This window comes from Furipterus horrens, unplaced genomic scaffold (genome assembly GCF_987537825.1).
Source record: "Furipterus horrens unplaced genomic scaffold, mFurHor1.1.pri manual_scaffold_12, whole genome shotgun sequence".
Taxonomy (NCBI): Eukaryota; Metazoa; Chordata; class Mammalia; order Chiroptera; family Furipteridae; genus Furipterus; species Furipterus horrens.
Genome location: NW_028327182.1, coordinates 95,925,182 through 95,951,440, shown reverse-complemented (window position 1 = coordinate 95,951,440; position 26,259 = coordinate 95,925,182). Strand labels below are relative to the sequence as shown.

The 26,259-nt window shown below is 43.6% G+C and overlaps 1 protein-coding gene across 1 annotated transcript in view; it reads left to right on the top strand.

Annotated features, from left to right (window-relative positions):
- Positions 1-15,830, top strand: part of NEIL3 (nei like DNA glycosylase 3) — a 35,477-nt gene extending 19,647 nt beyond the window's left edge. The window contains exons 5-10 of the mRNA XM_090258296.1: positions 1,858-1,932; positions 3,442-3,608; positions 6,386-6,555; positions 7,953-8,379; positions 13,947-14,121; positions 15,459-15,830. Coding sequence (XP_090114422.1) covers positions 1,858-1,932; positions 3,442-3,608; positions 6,386-6,555; positions 7,953-8,379; positions 13,947-14,121; positions 15,459-15,641 — 1,197 coding nt within the window. The 3' untranslated portion in view covers positions 15,642-15,830. The remainder of the gene's footprint in view (positions 1-1,857; positions 1,933-3,441; positions 3,609-6,385; positions 6,556-7,952; positions 8,380-13,946; positions 14,122-15,458) is intronic.
- Positions 15,831-26,259: the final 10,429 nt, after the last annotated feature.

The following is a 26,259-nucleotide window of genomic DNA, read 5'->3' as shown; positions in this document are numbered from 1 at the left end:
GCGTGTCCCTGTTCATTGATGTGTCCGAGCATGAAAACCCCAGTGTCCGACACACGGCTGGCATTAAGGAAATACCTGTTCAGTGTGTAAATGAACGCAGCTCATAACTTTCTTTCTGTATCTGGCGTATGAAATGCACACTCAACACACCCTCCCGCTTCCTGTTTGTTAGCAAATGCAGTTCGGGTGGAATGATAAGAATGGAACTCAGGTAGCAGAGACTGAGGCATGAGTGATTCTGGAAAAACTGGAAACAAAACTTGGATGAATTGTTTAAAAAGCTTAGTTTGGAGCGAAGGGAAAACACCGGACTTCTAGGGGAAGGTGTTAGGACATCTTTTTTTTTTTTTTTTCCTTACTTTTTAACTGGAGAGATGTGAAGTTATTTGTATGTTGAGAGAAGAATACTGGGAGGAAGGGAGAGGTTAAAATTGCGGAAAAGAGGACAGTGACGAACAGGACCAAGTGGGCAAAGGGCGGAAGGGTTAGGCCTTTTTCATCGCCGGAGAAGGTATGTCCATGACGACTTTGGTCCAAATCCAAATAGTGTCTATTACGGAGGCGTATTTTCTACACGAACCAAAAATACCTTTTTATCTTGTGTAGTTATTGCCTGGACAGTTTTCATAAAATCCAAATCAGTAGGAAATAAGTTTTACAAGGAACCAGTTAATGGTAGTTCTATGTTAGGTTCTGCTTGGTGACACTTGAAACACACTAGTCACATTCCTGCAATATGAGAATAAGGAAACAGAATTATAATTCCCAGCTTTTAAAAGTCACCTCGACCTCTGTGGAGAATGTTTACGAAAAAAACAAAAACAGAAAAACAACGCCCAGAGCATTGTTACCTAGAGTATTATTATTGTCTATGATACACTGATAATTTACCTTTTACCTGAACATCCACCCAACTGTTCATCTAGTGAAAGATCATTTGCCCATATTGTCTGAGGGCTTAAAAACGAATGACATTTATGAAGCTTAGCTATTAGCCTCAGAAAATCACTTGTGTGATTATTGAAAAAGTAGTTGAACCTCTCAAGGTATAACTGAATCTAGTATATAAGAGACCGTCAGAAAAAGATAGGTGTTCAAAGTGCCTAAGTTTTAAATTTAAGTAAATAATTGAGACTACATATATTATTTTTAGAACGACTCTGTGGATTAGACGGCTTTAGATTTTACAGTCACAGATAAATTAGTTCCTCCTGCCTATTGCTGGAGATCCATTCGTATGTATACCACAGGGTCAGTCCTCAGACGGGATTTCTTCCCGAGTTCCCTTGGAAGGGACCCGTGCCAAATGAGCGTGACTTCTGCCAGGTGACAGGTTCCTGCCGGCTGTGACGCGGAGACATTCTGCAGCCAGGCCTGTGCCCACGTTCTTCCATGGGTGAACCAGGGCTTTGATATTCATGCATCCATATAAATTCATATCTTTTCAAAGCTCGATAGTGACTCTGATGGTCCTTTGCTCTGTGCCTGTTTCTCCCTCCCTTCCTTTCTTCTCTTTTCTGTTCTTTTTCTCTAATATTTTTGCAAACCCAGTAAACTTCTTAAGGTGATTGACAGTCAGTGCTGGGACTTTTAAGATGTCTTATACAGAAGAGATAGTCAATAAGTGCTTGAATTTAGAATTAAAATATATAAGAATTCTTTATTTGTAGTAATGTCGCCTAAAAATAAAAGCACTGTTATTGACACTATATAGGTGTATGATAAACGGAGTTCTAGGGGATACCTATATATTTTAAATCTATTTACAGTTCTTTTAGAATTGGCAAGTGGTATTATTTTTCTATCGGGAACAAATTATGAAACTCTCCTGAGTTGTTTTTTTATTTTTATTTTCAGGTTTGTCAGTTAACAGATGAACAGATCCATCACCTCGTGAAAATGACTCGTGACTTCAGCATTCTTTTTTACAGGGTAAGAGCAAATATTTTTCAATTATGTGAAAGGTCAGCTGTTTCCCTTTCAATTATACCCAAAATGTAGAAGCCGAGTATAGCCATCTAGTGGTAAGAGTACAGAGGTACAGTAACGGGGAGGACCGAGTTAGGGGCCTGATTGACATCTTGAAATTTAGGTCATAGGTCAGTCCAGACTTGCCTATTGTTATGTTAAAGCATCTTTATACTCAGTTGAGAAGCAACTCCTTTAATGTTTGCCTTGACTTAATTTCTTCAAATAGACCTCAGTTCAGATTTTGTCATTCTGTGCGGTTGAGATTATTTAAACAACTTTTAAGTTTAGTTTCTTCATCTGTAAAATGAGACAGTATTTATTACCACAAAGACTGTTTTGAGAATACTATAAATATTGGATAAACTATAAGTTTTGCAAATTATATATATGCCTATATGATATATACATGTACATCTATACATATATAGAGTTCAATAAATGCATTTTATCTTTTTAACAAAGTATCAAAAATATTTTTTTCTCTACAATCTATTTTCTGTATTTGAAATTTTTATTTTTACTATGTTCAGAAAGGCAGGTATTGTGGAGTTCTTCATTAGTTGGACTAACGTATTAATGAACCTCTTGCTTTACATTTCTGCCTTGAGTATCTATGGCTATTTCAGAATTTTAATATTTTATATGTTCACTTACTCATCCAAGGAAAGGTAATTACAGACACCTACCCAGTTTCTGTCCAGATTAGGTTGGGTATTTTAATACTCTGCTTACATTAATGTGAGCTGTTTGCGTGATTCTTAGCGTGTATCTGCTGAGGCGTGTTTCCGGGCTTTGAAACTTTCCCGCTGCTCATATGAACTGGGAACACTATTTGTAGTAGCTTCCAATGTATGGAAGCAGAATGGACCTGTGGCAGAGACTGTCAAACGTCTTTGGAAATAGAACTTATACCCAAATGGAGCGTGTGCTTTGCTAGGATGGCATTTGAATTTTTAACTTCTTCTTTTAAGTGAATCTGCAAGATTAAAAACTGAAAACTCCTTGGTCAGGTCCACAAAGAAGACGATCTTGTTAAATTTCCTGTTGGCTGACGAAACAAAGTAAACAGCTTCGGTGTTCTAAAAATAAGTAGATTTAAAGCTAATCTAGTCTTTTTCTTTGTTCATAATTATGCTTAATTTTTTTAAAAATCCTAAATGCATGTAAGACATTTTAAATTATAGAATGCATATCCCCTTTAGATAAGAAGATAAAGCTATTCAAAGCACAGTTTTGAACACGAACAAGGGATAAAATAGTGACTTAAGTACCTCACACAAACCTTACTTGCAAATATTGCTGAATCTTGTCAATACTCGTTTCTCAGATGAAAGAAAAGATTATACGGACATGTGTGCAAACATTTTTAAACATTATTTTCAGAAATGACTTTCCAGAATGTCTCTTTGTCTCCTTAGCAACACCATTTTATAGATCCCATTACAGTGTTGTTCGTTTGTTTATTTTCAGTGCCGTAAAGCAGGGTTTGCTGTTTCTCAACACTTCAAGGTCTACAAGCGTCCTGACTGTGCTCAGTGCTGCTGTAGGATAACTGTGTGTCGCCTCGGGGACCGTAACAGAATGACATACTTCTGTCCTCGCTGTCAGAAAGAAGATCCCCAGCACGCTGACATAGGGTGAGCTGTCTAATTTTAAGGTATAGTAGTGGCCTCAACTCTGACTAAATGTCTGTCCGTAAGAGAAACATAACTGAAGAGCTATCAGGCTATGAATAAGAAGACATAACTGAAGTGTTCGAGCCCTTGGAAGGAAATAGTAAATAACATCATCAAAGAAGCAGAATGAGCCATAGGTCATTTTCGGACCACGTTTGAATTCAGTAGAACATCCCTTGCTTAGATGTTCACATCCAGCCTTCAGCTTCAATCGTGTTTGTAAGGTGATTACGAGGAGGTGCAGATATATCAATAACTGGAAAAACATAACTGTCTTCAAAGGTTCTTGCTTTATGTAGAAGTGACATTATAAACCATGAACAAGATCTCTTTACAGAGTGTACGTCTTGTTGCTGAAACAACGGTCCTCATTAAGTGCTTGTGCGGTCATTCCGCCAGTAGCTGAGCGTGCCTGTTCCAGTTAGGCTTTTTGAAATTGCAGAAATAACCACAGGTCGGGTTCAGGAGCCCGTGGACCACCTGTGAGATGAACTTGACCTCCGTAAGCCCCTCCCCTAACTGGTGGACCGCAGTGATGACTTGTGTCTCCTGGAATCAGAGCCAGTTCAGAGCAGTCCCTGGAGGACTTGATCGTTCCTTCTCCCCAGTGCACGTCACCCTGGTCCGAGGCCCCAGGGTGCTCTGGGGACGGCGGGGACAGATGCGGACCACATGCACTCGCCGCATGGCAATGTGTGTGTGACTCTAGAGATAGGAAGCCCATTTCTGCTGCTGGAGTCAGGGGTGACAGAGATCGGTGTGTACGCACAAGGTTGGGAAGAGCTCATAGAAAAAGTGTCGCTTGAAGTTTACTCCAAAAAGTTAGAATTTTGGTGAAATAAATGAGAAAACAGATGTTATCTCATTGGAATGAAGGAGCAGGCCACAGACCCGGACGTAGGAATCAGCTTCACGCTGGGGGACTGAGGACGGCATCGGCCAAGCCGAATGGAGGCTTAACTGGAAAGCAAGGAAAGCTAAGTCTTGGGATCAAACAGTGGCCGTCACTAGTAGCACCCGCATCAGTAGGTTACGGTGTTTGAGTCGATGGTAACACCGTTAAGATGGGAAATGAAGAGTTTTGAACGCATGTGAGGACATTAGTGGATGAGAGACGCTGGAAATGGAGGAGAAAAGAGGTCCTTTAATTTAAAAAGTTAAAACGTCAACAAGGATTGGGACAGATTTGCTGTGTAGGATAATGCAGACGGTTTCAGACCCAAATGCAAGAGAGAGATCTCCACTTTATGGGTCTGGGAAAGTTGGGATAGGGTGGGAAAGAGAGACCGAGTTTTGGAGATGTGAGGTGACCAAGGAGTGTCCTCTCTATGAAGTGAACACTCACAGGTTCCCAGAACCACGACCTGGGATCTTCAGGAGACCATTTTTCAGACGACTACAGACATGTTCAGTTTGACATTCCTGTTACTTACCCACGTGCAGATTTGAAAGAATTTATTTGTAGGCAATTAAGAAATGGAGAAATAAGGGAAAATGCATTCAAAGCTTCTATGTGCGACAATAAATATCCCCTTACGGTTAGTGAAATTTGTAGGATAGAAAATGAAATGGTAAAAAGTTGGAGCACATGGAAAATTTGAAGGTTATTTAAGATGTTTTTACTTCACTAGGATACTGCCCTTAGAGTAAGTTAACAGAAAGCAGAGATTAGCTCAAGTCGACAAACTGCATAGGAAGTGTGGTGTTCCTTGGGAATAAGAGATTCTGAGTACTCTTCAAAGTCAAGGGAAGTAAAGATAAAAGAACCCTGATGAGGTGTGTCTTACTTTCGGATTTCCTGATGCTATTTTTTACTTTATCAGACAAACCTGGGGTCTAAAACAGGAGTAATTACATACAAGGAACACAATGTTATGGAAGGCAAAGCGACCCTTGCAAGTCGAAGAACTCATGTTCTGAGACTTAAGGTGCTTGGCCTTCACTGAAAGAGCTTTTTTTCAATAGTAATGTCTGGGGTCATGAAAGGAGTCCACGGCGCTGTTGTGACAGTCTACCGCATGATGTGCCCATGACCCTGGGGCTGTGCACGGAACAGCAGCAGGATCACAGCAGAACATCCCCAAGGCATTGTGTGCAACAATAAAAACTCAGTAGAGCATCATGATTTACACTTGCGGCCAGAAGTCAAGGTTGCTTTTACTGTTTTCTTACTAATCTAGTCATTAGCTATCCAACATGAAAGGGTTTTAGCTGACGAGAAATAACACGAGCTGAGGTGTCCTGGCCATCATTACAGAACAGCCAGTTGACATGGTGCTTCATAGGTCCTGTTGAGAAGTCTAGAGGCATGCGGTGTAAACGTGAAACTTTCCTCCTCTTACTCTCCATGCTCTGATTCCCACGTGCCTCGTTCTCTCCCCTAATCTGGCTGAATCAAGATATCGTAGTTTCTCACAGAAAGAGTACCCCTTAGTTGAAATGTTATTTGAGGCATGCATGCTTCCTAGTGATTATGTCCAGTGTTTTTAGTTGGTTTGAAAAAAAATAACAAACCACAGCTCTTTGAATAAAATCTTTGATTTGGTTTTTCTGTCTTTAATGGCCATCAACAGGGCCCGAGTGAAAACATTTTGTTGAGATAGTTCGGACTTGTATGCAAGATAAACATGTAGTATTTGGGTATATTCATGGTTCTGCCAGTTTCTTAAATATCAAGAATGTATAAGAAGAAGGCAATAACAATGGAGCTAATGGCCCACTGTAACAATTCTCTGCAGCAAGCTGCCATCTAGAAACATGGCAGTCGGCCGGACATCCAGCAGACGGGACCATCTTGTGGACCAAGTGGCCAGGAGATGGGAGGAGAGCTGGGCTTGCATGGTCTGCACGCTGGTCAACAAACCTGCTTCCAAGGCCTGTGATGCTTGTCTGACTGTGAGGCCTCTTGGTAAGACTGAGTTTGCACTTGGAACTCATTCTCCTGCAAAGCTGTTTAATTCTACCAAGTCAGGTATCGTCCTTGTTCTAGTGCGATATTTCCTAACTAAAGGAAACGCTGTCTTTCGGAAAGATCTACGGGAATTGCCAGCTTTTGCGTGTAAACCATGCTAATGTTCTGTTGAGGGGAGGGAAAATATGCTTCTGCTAAAAAAGTATGTGCCTCTTGTATCTCCAAAAACTGACATGATCACATCTGTTCGCTGCTGTTCCCGTTGAATTATTCAATAAAGCTTTGCTTTATGCAGATTTCAGCAACTTTGGGGTTTGTTATTCCGCCCACGTGTTTCATAAATTGAAAGGGAGGATTTCTGTAAGAATATCTTTGCAGGTGGAATAGGAAAAGGCTGAATTTTTTTTCTCTTCTTTATCCTTCCTGGCCCTTGTCATTAAAATCTTTACTCAGACAATTGTACTGATTTCATTGAAATTCTTCAAAATAACTCTTTCTAGTCTCATGATTTCATGTGTTCACAGAGTAAAACCTCCGACGAGACCTGTGATTAAGAGCCATCTCGTTTATGTGGCTTCTGTTGTGTCCTCAAAGTGTTATTTCTTTCTCCAATTAGAGACGAGGAAGTTCATTCCTGACTTACGGGGCCCCCACATTGTGTTAGCTGCCATATCGTGTTTTGTTCTCCAGGCCAGAAAGGAATAGAGCAGAGGGGACCACGTCTCCTGCTTCTGTCCCTCCCTCTTCAGTCCCCTCTGTGTCTTCCGACAGAGAGCCCTCAGAAAACCAGTCTTAGGTTTCTGCGTTTACTCCAACATTCTGACATGCCTTGACACATCTTGCTATTTTCTTGTTCCTTTTTTTTTCTGAGTAGGATAGACATATATCTTAACTCTAATCCAGGATATATTACAGTATAGATTCTAAAATCGTGGGATACGTTGTTGAAACATTTTGAATAAATGTGAAGTCTTTGTAATTCAACTTCCCTTGTTTTTGATAAGCCTTCCGCGTTGTCTTGTCATTGACGGAAATGTTCCTGGCCATCTGTATGCGGGCCTGTGCCTGCTGGTCTAAAGCCTTTAGTGAAATTACTGCTTTGACACCGTGCCCAAGAGTAACAAAAGTGAGAGCCGAATAACCTTTAAAGGCTCAAACCATGTATGAATCTTTGTAAAACTCAGCTCTGAGTCCAAGTTATTAACATTATGTATTGCATGCTTCCTTTCCTAACCAGAAGATTGATTATGAACTGCTCAAGCTTTGTGTTATCAGTTCTATATATTAGTTCGTTGTAATAAGTGAACTAAATGTTTAATTAAATAAAAAGATATTTCCAGTAGTCAATATTACATTTATAGGAATACTACGGAATGCCTTCTCTCTCCTTCCAGATTCGCTACTCAAGAAGGAAGAACGTCCTACTGCCGTTAACAGCTTAGTGAAGTACCCCTGTAACAGCTTTGGAAAACCAAGCGCAGAAGTGAAGATCAACAGGAAAACTGTCTTTGGAACTACAACCCTCGTCTTGACCGATTTCAGCAATAAATCCAGCCCCTTGGGAAGAAAAAAAGGCCAAAACCAGACACCAGATGGGGGATTTCAAAGCTGTCCTCCTACTGACGTTTGCTTCAGTGATACACCTCCCGGTCCCGAGGAGACAGCCAAAGATCCCACTCCCCGCCCTAACCCAGTAATGGTCTCCGCCACCCCCACTGTCTGCTCCCAGGCTGACTTATGTAGTCCCGCACGTAAAAAACCAAGAACAAGCCTCTACTCATCGCCAAGCCTGGAAAGTCGCAGCCCTGGACTTCCTAACAGGTATGATGCTTCTAACCTTGGTCTTTAAGGTGTTTGTGTTAAGTTGTAAGAAGGCAGAGAAGTCCTCCTTGGCTACGGAAGTCGAGTCGGCTGTGGTCACGTAAGCAAACCCTGAGAGAAGAGATGACAGTCATGTGCTTCTAGGCTTCTCTAGCTTCTAATGTAAGGGAGGGGACGGGAATGCAAGACCGAATGAATCTCCTACATCCGTAAAATGTAATTCTTTTCTGACTATAATCATATACATGCCCAATGCAGAAAATTTGGGCCATATAAAGAAAAATGTTTAAATCGCCCATGAACTTACTGGTTATCAATCACCACTGTTAGCATTTTTTAAAAATCTCCTTCCAATGAAAGATAGTTTTTTCTAAAAAGAAGACTACCACTTATAATAGTTTAGTGTCTTCTATTCTAAAAAAAAAGGTATCTGGGGTTCTTTTAGTGACATTTCTGCTAAAGACAGTGGCTGTATCTCAAATAGCCATGTGGGATTTTTTTATTTCAACCAAAAAGGCCCAAGGAGCATGTGTATCTGAAAGCAAAAACTTGTTCTTCCAATTAGTAAATACAACCCAAGCAGATCTGTTTTATGAGATTACCGACTCATGTAAGAGAAGACTCCGGCTGCTGTCACCAAGACACGGACCATTTAGTAACCATGCCGTCTCTTGTTTGGTAACGATCATTGGCAGCTGCTGTCACTGCCGGTCCACACTCCCTCCCCACCTTGCTTGGTCCTTCACGGGGCCTCCCAACTGTCCTGACCTGAGGGCAGCCTCCATCAGAGAGACATCTCTCCACAAGCTTCTTTTCCAAGCTGTTTGTTGAGGGCTTCTCCTTCAGGAGGAAGTTGCTCTGGAGGTGAAGAGTCTTCTTGCCGGGTCCTGCCCTGCAGGTGGGAAGCAAGCAGGGAGCGTGAGTGAGGGTGGAATCTGAAGTCATCTCAGGGCGGTGCTGGTGGCTAGTGCCTTGGATGAGTCCTGGCTGGACTGATTCGGAGTCTTCCTCTGGGCAGCGAGATAAGGGACCACCCGGTGTGCACTCCTAGAACCATCTCCGAGAACTGTCTCCGAGAACCCTCCAAGCTTAACAGACTTCTGAGACAGTTTTGGTCAATGGATGCTTTTATGTCAAGTTTCCCGTCCCGATTCCAAATTCACCATCCGTTAATCTGGATAATTGATCCTTGACTGATTAAAAAAATTTTTTTTATTATTGTTTATAATAACTCATTTAACTTTTGTTTATAATACTCTCACATGATAGACGTTTGAATTAAAGGATAGAAACCAAGCTTGGGATCAGTCAGGACGCCACCTTGGCATTCAAACCCTAATTAGTGTCCCGTGACCAAAGTCCACGGAGGAGCTGGTTACGTGGTCTTAGTGGGGAGCACTCCTATCAGAAAATCACTTCTGAACAGCCTTTTCTGCTCTGTCGCTTAAGGGAAAGCCGTAGATATGATCATTTTAAAATATTGTGGCATTTGCTGAACCCAGATGAAATATCTTGGCATATTTTGATTTCCTTAGTGCTTTGTAGAAAATCTCACACAACTTAACTAATGAATTAGGGATTAAAAAGAACAGTAATGTGACCTTAAATTTAAATGGTTTCTTCACAAACCATTAGCAATAGGGTCATATGATGAATCACAGCACACAGCATTACTTAGCAAGCCATAGCCGCTCCGTGCGGGGGATATAAGAACCCTGGGACTGAGACTTTAAAATCAGTCAAGATCAACTCGCAAAATAAATGTCACGTGATGAACTAGACTTACCCAGCAGTCCTTCGGCCCCCAGCTACTTTGCCAGAATGACTTGCAAATGACTGTCATTTATTTCATTTCTCTCCTGGTTTGGTGGCCACCGTGTTCAGTTTATGGACAACCTACCCAGCAGAAGCTCACAATGCAATTCGATTAAAGCAGGGGGTCCACTCAGAGTTTGTAGCCAGTTTTGTTTTTCTTTAATAATTATCAGGTAATTAATGTGCCTTTGGTTCTTTTAATTACTGAGTCTCATCAACGTATGTTGATAAGGCATTTCTTCCTCGGTGACTCTAAACCAAGGAAGAAACGGAGCGGAATACAAACCTGCAGGAGACGCGGGCTGCTCTGAGATATATTTGACGTTTCTCCAGCATCTGGATTATAAATTAGATGGCGGAACCCATTTTTAAGCAGCAAAGAATAAATGCTAGATGCAGTTTTGTCTCCGGTCCACTTACCGTAAATACAGAGCAAAGCACAGGAGTGCGTTTTCTCGAAGCGCACCTGTGTTTCAGGTGGACCCTCTCCCCGCGCTGGGGCAGGGGCCCGCGCAGACGCGTGAGACAGAACCGCCAGGTCTCTCGTGGCTGCTGCCGACACGGTCGCCCGCGGCCCCCCTCTGGTCACCGGGGACGCGCTCCCGCTAGACCTGCTTCCGGGTCGCCGCTGAGCATTCCCAGTCCCCGGGGATTTCAGAGCCGCCCTGGCCCTTGCAGGGGGGGTCCTTTACCCTCTGCTTGTTTGTTTATTCTTGTAATGCCACCGAGCCACGGAATCCACACCCCCTGAGACTGATTCATTGAAAAAACATTAGATAATATAAAATCAGTTAAGCCATGATACGATCCCTGAAAAAATAATATCCGCTCTAAAATTACACACCTGGGCTTGATGATGTCTCCCTCTTCCTAATAATAGTTTTAATCTGATCCCCGTTCAATGTTTCTTTATATATTAATTAACAAGCATTTATTGAGACTCTCTTGTGCATCCAGCATTGCTCTGGGTTCTGACGACCTCTAGCCCACCAGGCTGCCGCCGCAGGGCCGTATCCAGCCCCCCACCTGTCCCCGTAAATGAAGTTTTATCGGAACACGTCCCGTTGCCCTTGGTTGCCTTGTTTTCTGTGGCTGCTTGTCGTGGTGCAACACCACAAGCCCCAAGACCCACAAACCTAAGGTGTGTGTTATCTGAAGAGATGGGCCCGCCCTGACCTATTAGATTAATAGACCATTTATAACCCTAACGATCAGAATCAGAGTTCACCTAAGTAAAGGCTCTGCTACAGTTCAGAAAATGTTTAAATAATGATTGGAACAAAGGGGGACCGCGATGTCCTCAATTAATCAGAACACGTGATTCTCTTGGATAACGTTTCCCATCATCAGGTGAAGACTAGCCGTGCCCATGTACAGCCCATGCGATCCCAGGTGGCATCGGCCCTTTGGTTCCATCAGCTCCGTTCTGTGCCCCCTAATGTGCGTGTGAACCACCCGCAGTCTTGTTACCGCCGGGATCCTGGTTCGGCCGGGGGCCTGGGGTCGGGGCTGATGACTCTGTGCGTGTCTGCGGATGTCCCTCCTGATGCTGGGGCTTCTGGCCGGTGGGCCACGCTCTGATGCAAGGATAAGGCAGCCCACGGCTGTTTTTCTCCTTAACTTTGTACCAAGGAAGAAAGGGGGCGGAACACAGAGGCGATAACCCTGCAGGAGACACGAGCCCTTTGCTTTCCACGCTCAGCCTCCCCTCCGCCCGCCAGGACCCTGCACAGTTCTAAGTGGGAGCAAATGCGTTAGAAGACATTTCACAAATTCTTTTCTCAGACAGCCACCTTCAAAAGAACACATAAAACTTTCCGCGCATGTCCATTTTTTAAATGAGAGCATCATTTCATCCCTTCCTGTCAATACTTTAACCTCTTTTCTTCCTGCTTTAAGAAAACGTAAAAGCTCTGTTAATGACCGACCCACTGGCTCCAAGTTTGAGATCTCTCGACTCCTCTACAGCCTTCCAGATACTTGGTGTCCCTTGACGTTCCTGTCTGAACATTGCCCGTCTTCAGCGGCGGTGGGGCTGGGGTTGGTGCCACGGAGAGGCTGTGGCAGAGAACAGCACGCTGCCTCTCAGCTTCCCTCTTTCTGGTTGGCATTACTCGTGACTCTAGAATATGAGCCACCATCCCCCACCTTGCAAAGCTTAACCAACAAAGTAGTCGTGGGCAAAATATCTCAGTCATGATGTCCTCAGCAGTGCCCGTGGCCCAGATCACTTCCAAAACTCCACTCAACATGTGTGAGTCCACCCCGAACACGAGAGTGAGTCCACGCAAAGCAATATATTTAAACAACCGTTTTACAAATGAGTTTAAACCAATGTCATCACAAATAAAGGATCCCTTATCAGTCAATTCCATCTGAGTCAAACGGGGGGAGGGGAAGATCTCTGAACATTTTGATTAGATCGGATGCCTTGAGGCAGCATTAGAGGAACAAATCTATGGAGAAGGTACCAGCAGTCCCCGCCTTAACCTTGGTTCCCCTCAGTTTTCCAGCCTGTGGATGGTGCATAAGAGAGACACGTAATAAATTCCATGAGAGATTTGGCACTATTATAAAATAGGGTTTGTGCCAACTGATTTTCTCAGCTGCAGGCTAATGTATTTCTTGCCCAGTTAAGATAGGCTAAGCTGTGTTGTTCAATAGCTGAGGTGTGTTTGATGCATTTTTCACTGAGAATATTTTTAATTACAATGGGTTCATCCTAAGTCATAAAGGGTCTAGTTTAAGAATCAAAGAAAGGGGAACTAACTATATTTGATTTAGAAGTATTTTTTTACATTATTTAAGAATGGTATTTTGTTCCTTAGAAATTAGTAAAAGAATGAGATAAGATTAACCTTTTTATGATTAAAAAGTTACAAAGTAGGGATGTGAAGAGGAAGGACTTCCGGTTTTAATTAATGTGAGCTATTTTCCTCTTCAACTAGTTTATTAAAAAGACTGACTCTTATAACAGCACTATTAAAAATATGCAACATATTTTCAAACATTAAAAAGAATCATGAAGTTCCTTTTCAAAGAGAAAGTTCGCCCACACAGCTGCAGGGAAGGGGCCTCTGGCCTTGGCCGCCTGTGCGGAAGAACCCGCAGGTGCCCTTGATCTTGACCTTGGTGGAGAAGGAGGCAGCTTGACCTGCCTCCCAGCAGGCACGTTTCTGCTCTGCCGCGGCGCCTGGTCCTTGCCAGAACAGGACTGCAGCTATGACAGTCTCCTGAGCAGTGTAAAGCATACAAAATTGTTTGCGAAGTAGAGAGGAGAAGCAGCGGCTCCTTTGGCCTTGTCAGAGCCAGGGCTGAGCTTGGCCACCAAGAAGAAAACAGTCGGAGAGGACTGTGAGTCTAGTTACGTTGCGGGTGGAAGGGGGCAGCGGGACTTGAGAATATTTTAGAGGAGCCAGAAGTGACCACCCTGATGTTGGGCATGAGAAAAAAGTGATCACGGAGGAAAATGAACTAAGTCGCAGTAGCACACATACAATTCAGCTGTGTTCTTAGGCCTGACACATTTCAGTGACATGCTAAGGTCCACAGATCGCTTTGGAAGGAAATTAGACTCCCCTGGGAAAACCGGGGATGAGGCCGTCGCAGCTTGTGTCCTTACGCAGAGCTGGCCGAGGCCCACGTTGTGATGCAGTGTCTTTGTACAGGCAGGGTTCCAACGAGGGCGGGTAGCTGCGAGGGACGTCCTTAGCACGGTGATGCTGCAGTTCCTTTGTCACCTGTCGTTCCAGAGAACTCGGGATGCCCAGGACGGATGGCGCGGGTGCGTCCACGGAGCGCAGCCCTCGCTGCCGGCGACACCACCGCCGCTGCGTCCTCCGCGTGGTGAGGAAGGACGGCGAGAACAAGGGCAGGCGCTTCTATGCGTGTCCCCTGCCTGGCGAAGCGCGGTGTGGGTTTTTTGAAGTAAGTGTGAGATGTATCAAGGTTACTGTAGTGCAGCCGAACACTTAGGTGACTGAGGTGTATCAGCTTCCAATCCTTTTCTGGTTTTCCCTGCACGTTTTTAAACGGTCATGCTGACGTTCTACTGAAAGCCTGAATGCTAAGTTAAACATTCAAGGAGGTTTATCAAAACATCTAATCAGGTCGTGGCGATTGTGTTAGAAGAGGGTCTCGTATTTGTGACCACGGTATAGAAGTGGTGCCCTTGGTTTATAAAGATAGAAAGGTATTAAGTTTTCCAGGTGGCTAAATAATTCCAGAGACAGATTCAGTGCTATTATCAAAACCTTCAGCATGTGCCCGGGATGGAGGTACAAGATAAAAATCATTTCCCTGCCTTGGGTTGACAGTGGACTTGGCGATGCCCGCTACTTGACCGTGACCCCACGGAAGTGATGGCACATTAATGGGGTGGACTCAGGTGATTCCCCGCGCCTCCTTCGTCTGTGCCTCCTGGAAATGAACGTGAGATGGGAGATGAGACTCAGGTCCTTCCAGTCCTTTTCACCGTCCGCGTTCCTCTGTGCGAGCCTCCCACGATGCGGAGTTTGTGACTCAGGGGCATCCATCCATGTTTCTCAGCTGCTCCATCGATGCATAACTGAGAAAAAAAAAGAGGGATCTGACTCAGTGCTGGAGTGAAGTTTTCTGGTTGGCCTTAGCCAGTGAGAAAATATCTGTCTTCAGCATGCTATCTTCTTAAGGAATTTCTTAAGGGAAATTGGATAATGATTTCAGATCTCAACCCTTGCACAAGATGGACTCCATCCTCCTACAGGAATTGTCTTCTCAGGAAGCTTTTATAGATGCAGTGGAGAAAAGATTATTAATAATATTAATAATATCACAGCCTGCTTTATACCTGTCTTGAAACCAAAGTTAGTAAGAAGAAGAGTGGAATCTGCCTAAATGAGTTCAAGTGATTCTGTATGGGACTGGTTCGTTTTTTAAGAGACTAAGGAAGTTTAGTAAGAAGAGTCATGATAATTCTTTGATCCAGATGGTTTTAACTAAAACAAATTCTATAGCAGGAACATTGGTGTTTGCTTTACAGCAAGACACAGAGAAGCTCAGAATTATGTCAACTTTCTGTGTGATTCAAGCAACATCATAAGAGATGCTTCTTATAAGATATAAGCTCTATAAAGGGTAACGGCTAATGCCTTATACAGGTTCTATGGTGTCAGACCAATAGTAATGGCAATGAAGACAATATGGCACTAATCAGAGGCCCCCAGGCTTGGCCCTCACTCATTCTGAGCTCCATCTAAACTTGCTCTTTCCGTTTGTTCTCACAGTGGGCAGACCTGTCCTTCCCGTTCTGCAAACACGGCAAGCGCTCCATCATGAGAACAGTGTTGAAGATCGGACCGAACAACGGGAAGAATTTTTTTGTGTGTCCTCTTGGTAAGGAACAACAGTGCAATTTTTTCCAGTGGGCAGACAACGGACCAGGAATAAACATTACCCCAGGATGCTAATATTTTCCCTTCTGTAGACTATCTGACATTTCTTCTCTTCAAAGTACATATGTTTAGTCCCCTTTTGTTTAAAAGAAAGGTTGTAGAATATCTATGGCACATTATAAAGTTATTGCAGTGTTTGAAAACATTTTTTAATGTGTGCCATCCTACCATGCTATGGCTACGTTTATTTTCGTTTTACCTTTATAAATGCTATTTGTGTTATCGAATGCACAGTATATTACATTTTATATGTTTAATGCATTTATTAATGACAATAAAATATTTTTAGTATGTGCTTGGTCTCTTGTAACTTTTGGGGGGAAGAAATTATTTCTTTTAGGAGAGGATTGTGCAGTACAATAAAATAATACACTATTCTGTCTGACATGAATAATTTTCTCAGGTATAGCCACTCTTCATAATATGTGATTAAAGGTACTTTTTGTTTTCTTAAATACAATTTAAGAAATGAGATCTCCTTAATGGAAAATAATATTTTCTTTTTTAAAATTTTATTCAACAAACATCGAGTTCCTGTTACATGCTAGAGGTATGCCAAACACTTGTATTATTTCAAATGCATTTTTGTGGAAAGCTGGTGATTCAGAATATAAAAGTAACATTTAAGAACAGAAGTTGATATCTTTAGAAAAGAGGTTGATTTACCTTTTTCTGATCTTGATTTTAATATCTATTAATTAAAAAAATAAGTCAATTTCAAGAGCTCAATAATGTGCTGTATTTTATTTCTAGTTTTACCTTAACTCTCTATTTTCTGCGCTCAGATTTAGTTCAGGTAACTATACGATTATCTTCCCAAAGACAAGAACCTCCATCTGAAGGTGCTTCCGTGCATTTGTGGAAAGCTGTGTTCTGAGTGGTTCAATCTATTAAACCACAGCAGCAGCACCATGGAAGGTGGCTGGGACGCCGTCCCCATTCTGTCACAAAAGAGCCCACACGGAGCTCTAGGAATTTGCAGCTGGTTACCAACCAGGACAGAGCACATTTCCCAGTCTTATATGTGTTTGAACTTGACACGGAAGGGACAGTGAGAACCAGCTGAAGATCAGTGATCTTAACCCAAAGAGCTCGACAGGGCAGTGACTACGGGGCAGACCAGGAACCAGATGGGACCACTGATGGCCTTAGTGACATGATATGACATTTGCCGTGTACATTGAGAAGGAAACTGCAAATTAATTGTGACAAGGAGGGGAAAGGTCTGCTGCCATAAATTCCAGTCTCCAAAAATCAGCCAAGTAATTACAAGGGAAAAAATAGGCAAAGGAACCAATCAGTTTCAATACGATAAACCTAGATGCTTATCTAATAAGAAATGCACATGATTTATATGAAGAAAATTTTACAGAGAAGCCTCAAAGAACCAGATGGATAGAAAAAACAGAATCTTGTTTAGAAAGGATGAGTGTTTGTTTTTTTTATTAGTTTGAGAGAGAGAGAGGAAGGAGGAGAGAGAAACATTCATTTGTTGTTGCACATATTTCTGCATTCACTGGTTGCTTCTTGTTTGTGCCTTGACTGGGGATCGAACCCACAACCTTGACGACACTTAAACCATGCAGGGCAAGGATGGATGTCTTAAGAATGGCATTCTTCCAAACTGAATTTTGAGTTTTAATAAAATTTAACATCAGAATCTGAAGGAGGTTTCTGCTTCCCCTCTGCACCCAACTCTGGATTCTGGACAAAATCAAAAACAAGCTTGGAGAGGCAAGAAAGGCAGCTGATTCTGGGGGGACGTAAGATTTGGGGAAAGGGAACAGCTGGAGGAGATTTCCCATTGTTTGTAGTTTTTACCCCGAGGGCAGCAGAAAGGCAGGATAAGCCGGCGGGCCAGAACTACGGTGGGAACCTGCAGTCTTTCGGGCCTGAAGAGCGAGTAGGCTGTGTGGGCACCCGGGCCCACCAGAACGAGGGGAATCCTGGGAGACATTCCGAGAGGGGAGCCCCCAGTTCTGTGGGGGAGCTCTGCCTGTGTCCCCAGCTCACCCCTGAGCCACACACAGTGGGCAGGGCAGACAAAACCCAGAGCGGCTGAAGGTAAAACAACTGGACCCAGATTCGATCTGCCTCCCCCCAAAATTCTCAGTTTGAATCCAAGCAAATTAACTGCCTGTTGAGGCCAAAGCTTTCACAGTCTCTGTAGAGGAAGATGCCCAATCCAGTGTCCACCACGTTACACTCGCTGCGTTCAGAGGTCACTCTGAACTGTGCAGCGTAAGGACCAGAACAACATGACCCCGTCTCAGAGAAAAGACAAACAACGCACTGACCCAAGGCGGCCGAGACGTTGGAGTTGGCAAGGACGGGTGTTAAAGCAGCGACTGTGAGCGCGCTCCCTGAGCAAATGTCAGAGGACGTGATGCCGGACGGGCATCCAGGTCTTCAAGAAGCAACCAGGAAATCTGAAATGGGAAATAGCTGAATACACAGAAAGTATTATTGTTGCCTCTGTTTTTTAAAGCCCATGAGACTGTTGAAAACACTTCTAACATGGTCTAGCATAATTATGGAGACACAATGCATGGTAACTGTCGCATAAGGGCAGAGAGGTCGAAGGACCTGTCAGATCGCAGGGTTCCACATTCCTTGGGAAGCGGCACCCTAATAGTCCTTGTGGAAAGTTAAGCGCGTGGCATAATACCGACCGCCAGATCTGCGAGCGTTTCAGCCCCTAGTCTCCAAACACTCTCAGTCGCACGCTCTTCCTCTGCGCCTTCTGAGGTTTCAGTGTGGCAGCATCAGATCATCAGACTTACTGTCCCGTGGGTCCCGGGGCTCAGCTCGTTTTCCCCGCCCACCCGTTTCCCGCTGTCTCTCGCTGTCTCTCTCTCTCATTCGTACGGAGTGAATTTTATTGGTCTGCCTTCACGTTCACAGACCATATTCGCCGTCCTCTTCACCCTACTATTGGGGCCACCCGGCAAGTTCTTTTATTTCCACGGCTGTATTTTTCAGTCCGATAATTAACACCTGGTGCTTTACTCTAAGTTTCTTTGTAGGGATTTTTTTTCCCATTGGTTTTGAGAGAATTTAGGATGGATTCTGGGAGCACTTCTGTGATGACGGCTCGCAATCCTGTCCGATAACTAACACCTGACTGAGCTCGGTCTTGGCATCCGCTGAGCGTCTTTCCTTCTTCCGTGTGGTTTTCCCGGTTTGGGACGTGATGGGTGGTCTGTTATGACAGGCTGGATGTTTGCTTATGTGGGAGGCGGCTGTCGACCCTACTTAAATCTCATTTCGCGGTAGCCGTCCTGTTCTGGCGGAGTTGTGGTTCTGACTTACGGCGTGGGCTGCTGTCCCGCTGTGGTCTTGTCCTCAGAGCCTTGGCCTTGTCCTTCCAGTTTGGCTGCCTCTCCCATCAGGTCAGTCCTTCTGTGCCGACTGCCCTGTCCCTTGGGCCACCTTGTGCAGGAGGGTGTGGCAGGAGCCACTGTGCCTGTCTCCTTTTGCCACCAGGTAGAGGGAAGCAGGTATTGTCATCGTCCCACAGCAGTGGCGCCAGGTCCCGACTGTCCTCTCCTCACCGTTGTGCTGGGATTCCAGGACATACTGTGTGGTGTGCCGGTACTCACCTCTTTAGAGTTTGTCTACCTGTTGGCTGGTATTTCAAACCAACAGCATATGAAGATATGGGCGGTTTTTAATCACAGGGAGGGAAACTGAGAATGACGTAGAAGGTAACTTTAGGGACATAATGATTTTAAGGGCCACTGTTTCTTGAGCCCTTATTTCGTGACCTCTGCTGATGCTTTTTGTATATTATCACACTGAATCCTCTCGAGCACCCGTGAAACTGGCTTTGTGCTGTGGTTGTTGTTTCTGATTTTCCCAGTAGAGGACGCTTGGCTTGATCGGTGTCGGGTAGGGAAGAAATGGTCCTGGTCCGCCGTCCCCCAGCCTGTGGTGTGAACACGGTTTGCATAGCTGAGACGCCCCACACTCCAGTGAGCTGTTCCCCCATCCCTGCATTGCAGAAAGGTCTCCGTGCCCAAAACTGCGTCCTTTCATATGAAATCTCTATCATATGCCAATGAAAATAATTGTGGCGTGATGATAAGATTATAATAACATTTACTATAAAATTTGTCACACTCAAGTTTTTAAAAATTTTCTTCTTAATTGCAGTTGAAATACAATATTAGGTCCAGGTATGCAACGTAGGGGGTCAGACATTCATACAATTTACAAAGCAAACCACCATAATCTAGTACCCATCTGACAGTATGCTCAGTTATGCCGTGTTCAAATCTCTATAAATTTACTTTATCTTTCCATTACTTTCTATTAATTTTGTTTACTTAACTGCCATTAAAAGTTTTTAATCTGTTCTTTTCACGTCCTTTCTAGCGATTCCTGTCGTTCTGTATTCCGGGCCACCGTTATAAGCAAGCTGCTGTGTGAAATGACAGAGGAGACGTTCCCATGAGTTTCCCAAGAGGGGGAACCTCTGTCTCCTCTGCGTCTCAGCAGCTAGAGCCCGCACGGCAGTCTGTCCCGTGTTGCCCTACCTGTCCTAGCTGCGCTTCCTGAAGTTCACCTCGTTCAGGTACTGTTGAGAGCCTCTTTTGTTCTTCCCAGGACCTTACTAGTACTGTGCCTTGCCCACAGGGGCAACTTGGTAAACATTTGTTCGATGTCATTGATGAAGGTTTCATGTAGTGTCAGTGTCTTGACCGTTTTTGGTCTTGTTACCACTATTCAAACACGAATGCACTTACATGGCATTGAAAAGAATGTTGCTGGTTTAGGATAAAAGGGAAAGAAATCGCTCCATGTCTGAAGGCTGTTAAATATCTCTAGTAATTTAAATTCAAGTCTCCTTTTTGGAGTTTTAGAGACATTTGCTTACAAATGGGCAGGCCCAAACCAATCAGATCAAAGAGTGTGCATTCATGGTAAAGAAAAGAACATATAAAAATCACTCCACCTGACTCTGCTACACTATACTTAACAACATAGAGAGAAGAAAAAATATAACTATTCCTCACAAATCCCATGAGTCCCAACCTCCTCATTTTATAGGAAACCAAGTCAACTGATTTAAACAACCTCTTATTTTTAATTAATTTCATCTCTATTGGGCACCTAATATGTGAAAAAGTCAATGATAAGTATTTTTAATGAAGATCTTGGTGCGACATAAATGAGGGAGAAAATGATCAGGGACAGTAGCCCCTTTAACGAAGGATGGTAGGTGGCTGGGAAGGAGAACTCACTTCTGATTCACGAGCAGAGGCGACTGGGAACAGGAGCAACAGCTGGGGTGTCACCTTGGTGAAGATTTGCATACGCGAGGGCAGTGCAGGCAGCAGGAGGGCCTCAGTGATGATGTTGAAGCGCAGCAGCAGGGGGCAGGTGTGGGGAATAGCAGATAGTCCTGCTTGGCTAGATCATAGGGCACTTCAAGGAAAAGACAGGAAGAAAAACCTGTAAGGAAAGAATCAATTACATGTCAGTGCTGCAAATGGAGTTCCTAAGAAGGGCCGCTTCTCAGCCTGTAAGTAAATAAGTCGCTCTCTCCCCTTCAAGAGCCTACGGGCCGAGAAGCAAGCAAAGGGCACAGTACCTGTGCTGGGTTCATGGTGCCAACAGAAGGCCTTTGAGCAGAAGGGGAAGGGAACTTCTGCTGTGTTGTTGGAGACAGTCTGTACAGGGTTTGATTGCTCAGATTCTGGAATAAGGTTGAGTTCTGGAGTCAGGGGGCTAGTTCAAGAACCTGTCCCACTCCTTACCTTGACTTTGACCATGTGACCTTGGACATGCTATTTTATTAAGCTTTGCCCCTGATGTGTGAGGTGTTAGTTGCTGCATTGGCTGGATGGTGATCACAATGGTACCACCTCACTGCGCTGTCCTGAGGACAAGTGTGTCTATTTAAAGGACGTAGTACAGTTCCTGTCAGCGAGAACACTTGAGTTTGTTTTGTTATCTGTATTATTCTACTGCGACCGTCGCAACTCTTACCATGGGAGGTTTGAGACAGGGGCGAGCAATGGCAGTGGCTTTAAAGAAGGACTTGAATTTCACCTTCGACAGAAGGGATGCAGGGTGGAGGGACCAGTGTGAACAAAGCATAGGGCATGAGGAGGTTCATGTTGTGTTTGGGGAACAGAGGGCCCCGGATGTTGAGAAAAAAGGTATTAGAAAGAAGATACTAAAGTAAATTTTATGTTTCCAGGGACATATCAAAAATTTGGAGTTAGGAAACATGAAAGAACTACTAAAAGCTTTAATTCATGAAGAACTGAGTCATCCAAAGACTCAGCGTAGTGAAGGTTTGCATTACACTCTAGGTAGAAATCGATCTCCCAGCAACGAGTGTAAATCCTATGAATTACAGCTTCTCTAATCCAATTCTCTTCCTATGTCTTTGGCTGCACACAAAATTATGGCCTTAAGTAATTGGAAACATGGCGTAGACAGAGTTCCTGGGAAGCAGGTCTTAGGATCCCATAGTGTCTCCCAGAGTGATGGGCCCAAGCAGTCCACAGGGTTACGGTGATTGAAATCTACTTAATTTTTTTCTAATGCATTTTTAAAACTTAAATTTATTGGGGTGACATTGGATAATGGGATCCTATAGGTGTCAAGTGTACATTTCTGTGATACCAGATCTGTGGATTGCACTGTGTGCCCCCTACCCAAAGTCTAACCATCTTCCAACGAGGGGCAACCGAGGCCTGGAGCATACAGAGAATGCAGGAACCTCATTGTTCTCGGAAGCTAAAGAAAAAGAGCTAAAGGTTTTGGGATCAAAATACTCTTGATTCTTTGAATCCTGTTGGCTTCTCTAGTGAAAGAGCAGCGAGGGGGGAAAACCATCGGAAGCTGAGAAGAGATGGAGAAATGAAAAAGTGATGGTAGGAAAATAAATAGACCTTGTGACACGGAAGAGGAGGGAACCAACTAAAACTTCTGTATGAACATGTCACGCCTGTTTTTGGCCATCAGAAGCACACATACATGAAGAGCCCACAAAAAAGTAACTTCTAAATTTTTCAGACTACACCCTAGCTTTGTGGCCTAAAATGCTGTCATCAAATCCAAGCCTGCAAAGCAGCTGCACAGTCTCACTGCAACAAGTCCACGTCCACCTTCTGTGTGACCCTCTGTGTCAGTCCCGGTCGCCGGTTCAGCATCCTGGTTTACGTATTAATAAATACTTATCTGATTTCAATATGCACATATCTTTGTCATTATTATGTTATTACATTCAGCATTTAAAAAGGATTTATTTTGCTCTCCATGGCAGAAAACAATTCAGGAAACCATACAGAGCAAGAAAAATGTTAAATCTAGTATTGGAGTTGGTTATTGACTTATTGGTTTAATAATGCATTTTCCCCCAAACTTGAATCATTTAAATACATTAGAAATGATCCAGCATTAAAAAGCGTGTTCTTCAAATGGTAACCACTGGATCTGGGATCTGAGTGGTAGTTATTAGTTATTTAAAATAAACAAGCAAATCCCGTTGAGATATGGTCTCCTTTGCAGGAACCGTCTATTAGCAGGCAGCAGCAAGACAACAATTAACTGTATCAGCCCATTAAAGCCTAATGTGTACACTCAACATTGTCGCAAACACACATTCTACCGTGGCCTATTAAGTCATCAGAAATGATTGCAGATAATTAGCTCTTGAACAGCTGCACAGGCTCAAGTGTTCCATGTGTTATCAGACATGGAGACTTCAAGTGGGAAGGGAGGTTTCTCTGTCCTGTCTTGGTCCGGGTGGGGGCGCTACCGTGAGACACTTGGGGACAGAGTCGACTGTGTGATGGCACCTGCCACTTTACGTTTGTCCTGATAATGCTCCTCATGTGCACGTGAACGTGGCTCTGTGAGTGACAGGTACCTACGCAAGCAAAGATACTTACAATGAAGAAGAATCTCTTGTAAACTTGGATGATACAGAAATCAATGCAGTGCCTTGATGAGTGTGTACCATTCCTATTTGTTGGTATTTTTAGTTCAGATTGATTTCCACGTTTCCTGCTTGTCCCTTCTGTATGAGACTGGATTCAGACACATATGTCAACGATGATATATACAGTAAATGCCTAGTCACACTTGTATGAGTAAATGTACGTACACATTTCTTTCTTAAATTAAAAATGCAGTCTCATTTTCCTGTCCCTTGCTTGACTAAAGAAAACATGCTGGACAGAACACGATGGCCATCCACAGAAATCTGAGGGACTGAAGGGAAAAAGAAAGGATTATGTTTATTTCATACAGGTTTAGAGAAACAGAATTAAGAGGCATAAGTTTAATTTAAAAAACAAAATTCTAAAATTAGAGTTCTGAAAACTGAAATGGGGAGACTGTGTGCTATGTTGGTCTGCCAGGGGTGTCCTCAGATACATTCAGGGGCCAGCCTCCTCCAGGGCGGACATGATCAGGAGGTACTTTGTGTTCCGTCAGAGGTCCCCCCATGGTAAAATTGTGGGGACTAAGCCTCTAAAGGAGATGGTTCAGAAAGAAGGAAATGTGTCATTGCTGATGGTGCTAAACTTTTGGGTGGTATTTTCTGAATGCTCGTATTGAAGATTTTCATATAAAATTACATTCAGTACACGTTCTTTGACAGAACTTAGTTTTCATTTTATTTATAGGCCTACAAGGGATGAAATGTATGGATGGGGAGACAGGTAGGCTGGCTGGTGATAATAAGTATATGAGGCCTGTCCGGAAAGTATCCATCCATGCTCTCTGAAAAATAGAGGCGTTTCTTGAGGAAGATACAAGACACAAGAAACATTATATACAAGATAATGATGCCTCTGTCCCCTTCAAAGTAGGCACCTTGGGACCTCACACAGCTCTCCCAATCTCTATCAGCTGCCTCATCATATTTTTCTAAATCTCATCAATGGTTTGACATCTCTTTCAAAGGTGATTTTACTTTTGGGAAAAACCAGAAGTTGCGGGTCACCAAATTTGGGTTTTAGGAGGGCTGAGTCACCTGGGTGATTTGACGTTTCACCAAAAAACTCTGCATGAGATGCGGTGCATGAGTGGGCACAATGTCATGATGAATCTGTCAATCAACAGTTGCCCACAGCTGTGGCCTTCTGAACCAATGGGAGGCATGTTCAAGCTTCATGCAAAATTTGATGCAGATTGTTGCTCTATCCACTTAGTCATTTTGAATGTGACAGCCACACAGTACACATGCTCACTCAATGGTGTCTACCGCCCCCGCTGACTAGTACAGTGAAGTCGCCATTGTTCCCACATGTGCATCCCAGCCCACTTTCCTTGGCTGCCAGGTTACATTATGTCACACAAACCATTTTTGTTATATTAACAATGGATGGACTTTTTCTGGGCAGACCTCATATAATTAAGAATCATGAACTTCAGTCACAGAGAATTTGTTCTGTTTTATGCATTTTATATTTGTTTCTCTCTAGTTATCCTCATTTTTATAAGCACACACTGAGGAAATATTTACATACCTGTTGCTTGGCAAGGCTGAAAGTACAGATGAAAAAGAGTTCTTTAAGGAGTTTAAAGTCTTTTGGGGGAAATAAGCATTCAAAGCAATAACTGCAGTTATGGTTCAATGTGAGCAGGGTGGAACATTACAGGGTGCAGAGGAAAAGTAGGGAAAGGGACTCCCATAGCCACATGAGAGACACAGGGGCTGGGAGTAGGCTGGAGATGAGTTTGCCAGCTAGTGTGTAGGAGGAGACTGAAGGCAGACCCAGGAGTTTGGAAAAGCATATTTGGCGCAGAAGGAAGCTGTTGCATTATATCTACTGAAGGTCACTGGAGCTAAAATCAACCAGCCCTGGGAATTATTCTCACGCTGCTCACGCATGGCAACTTACTGATCGCTCCCGCCCACATTTCTGAGAGTGGGCTTTCCACAATGTCTGTCTGTTCCCTAGAGGAGCGCCACTTGACGTGGTAATGGAAACAGGGACTCGCAACGTCAGACTCACCTTGGAGCCTGGAGGGCTCTCCAGGATTAAGGCCCAGGAATATTGATTTAACAAGCCCTCCAGGTCACCCCTCTGCAAAGGGAAGTAGTATGTGCGTGTGTTTGAGGAAACATTTTAATTGACTCTACTAGAATAAATGTGATTTTTTTTTGCAATGTATATTAATAGTTAAGCAAATTACTTTGAAGTGGAAAGGGGATATGAGGTTGAGGACAGGCCAAGGAATGGGCCAGGTCGGGGGACCTGATCTCTAATTCCAGCCCTGCCACTGAATAATAGTGATAACCGCTGCTCAGTGAAATACAACTCTGCTGAGACACTGCACTTGAACCCAGAGTCTCCAGCCATAAAACAAGGAGGTTGTACAGCAAGGTTTCTCAAACGCCCTTCCCAGTCTCAGATGCTGCGGTTCTGGACAGGCTTTAACGTTCATTCCTGGCGCTGACCCGTTGTACCGGGGCAGCTCACCTTCGGTGGTTTTGCTTCTGTGTCTTTTGAAAGCGATTCTCCCTTGCGCTCTGCCCACCGCTCTTCAAGCCACTTTCCTTCGGCCTTCCCCTCCCGGGTTAGTGTTGAAAATGAGATACTCTTACTTTTCTACGTGTTAACTCTTATGAAGGATCCTTGATTAAAATTCCCCAATAAAAGGT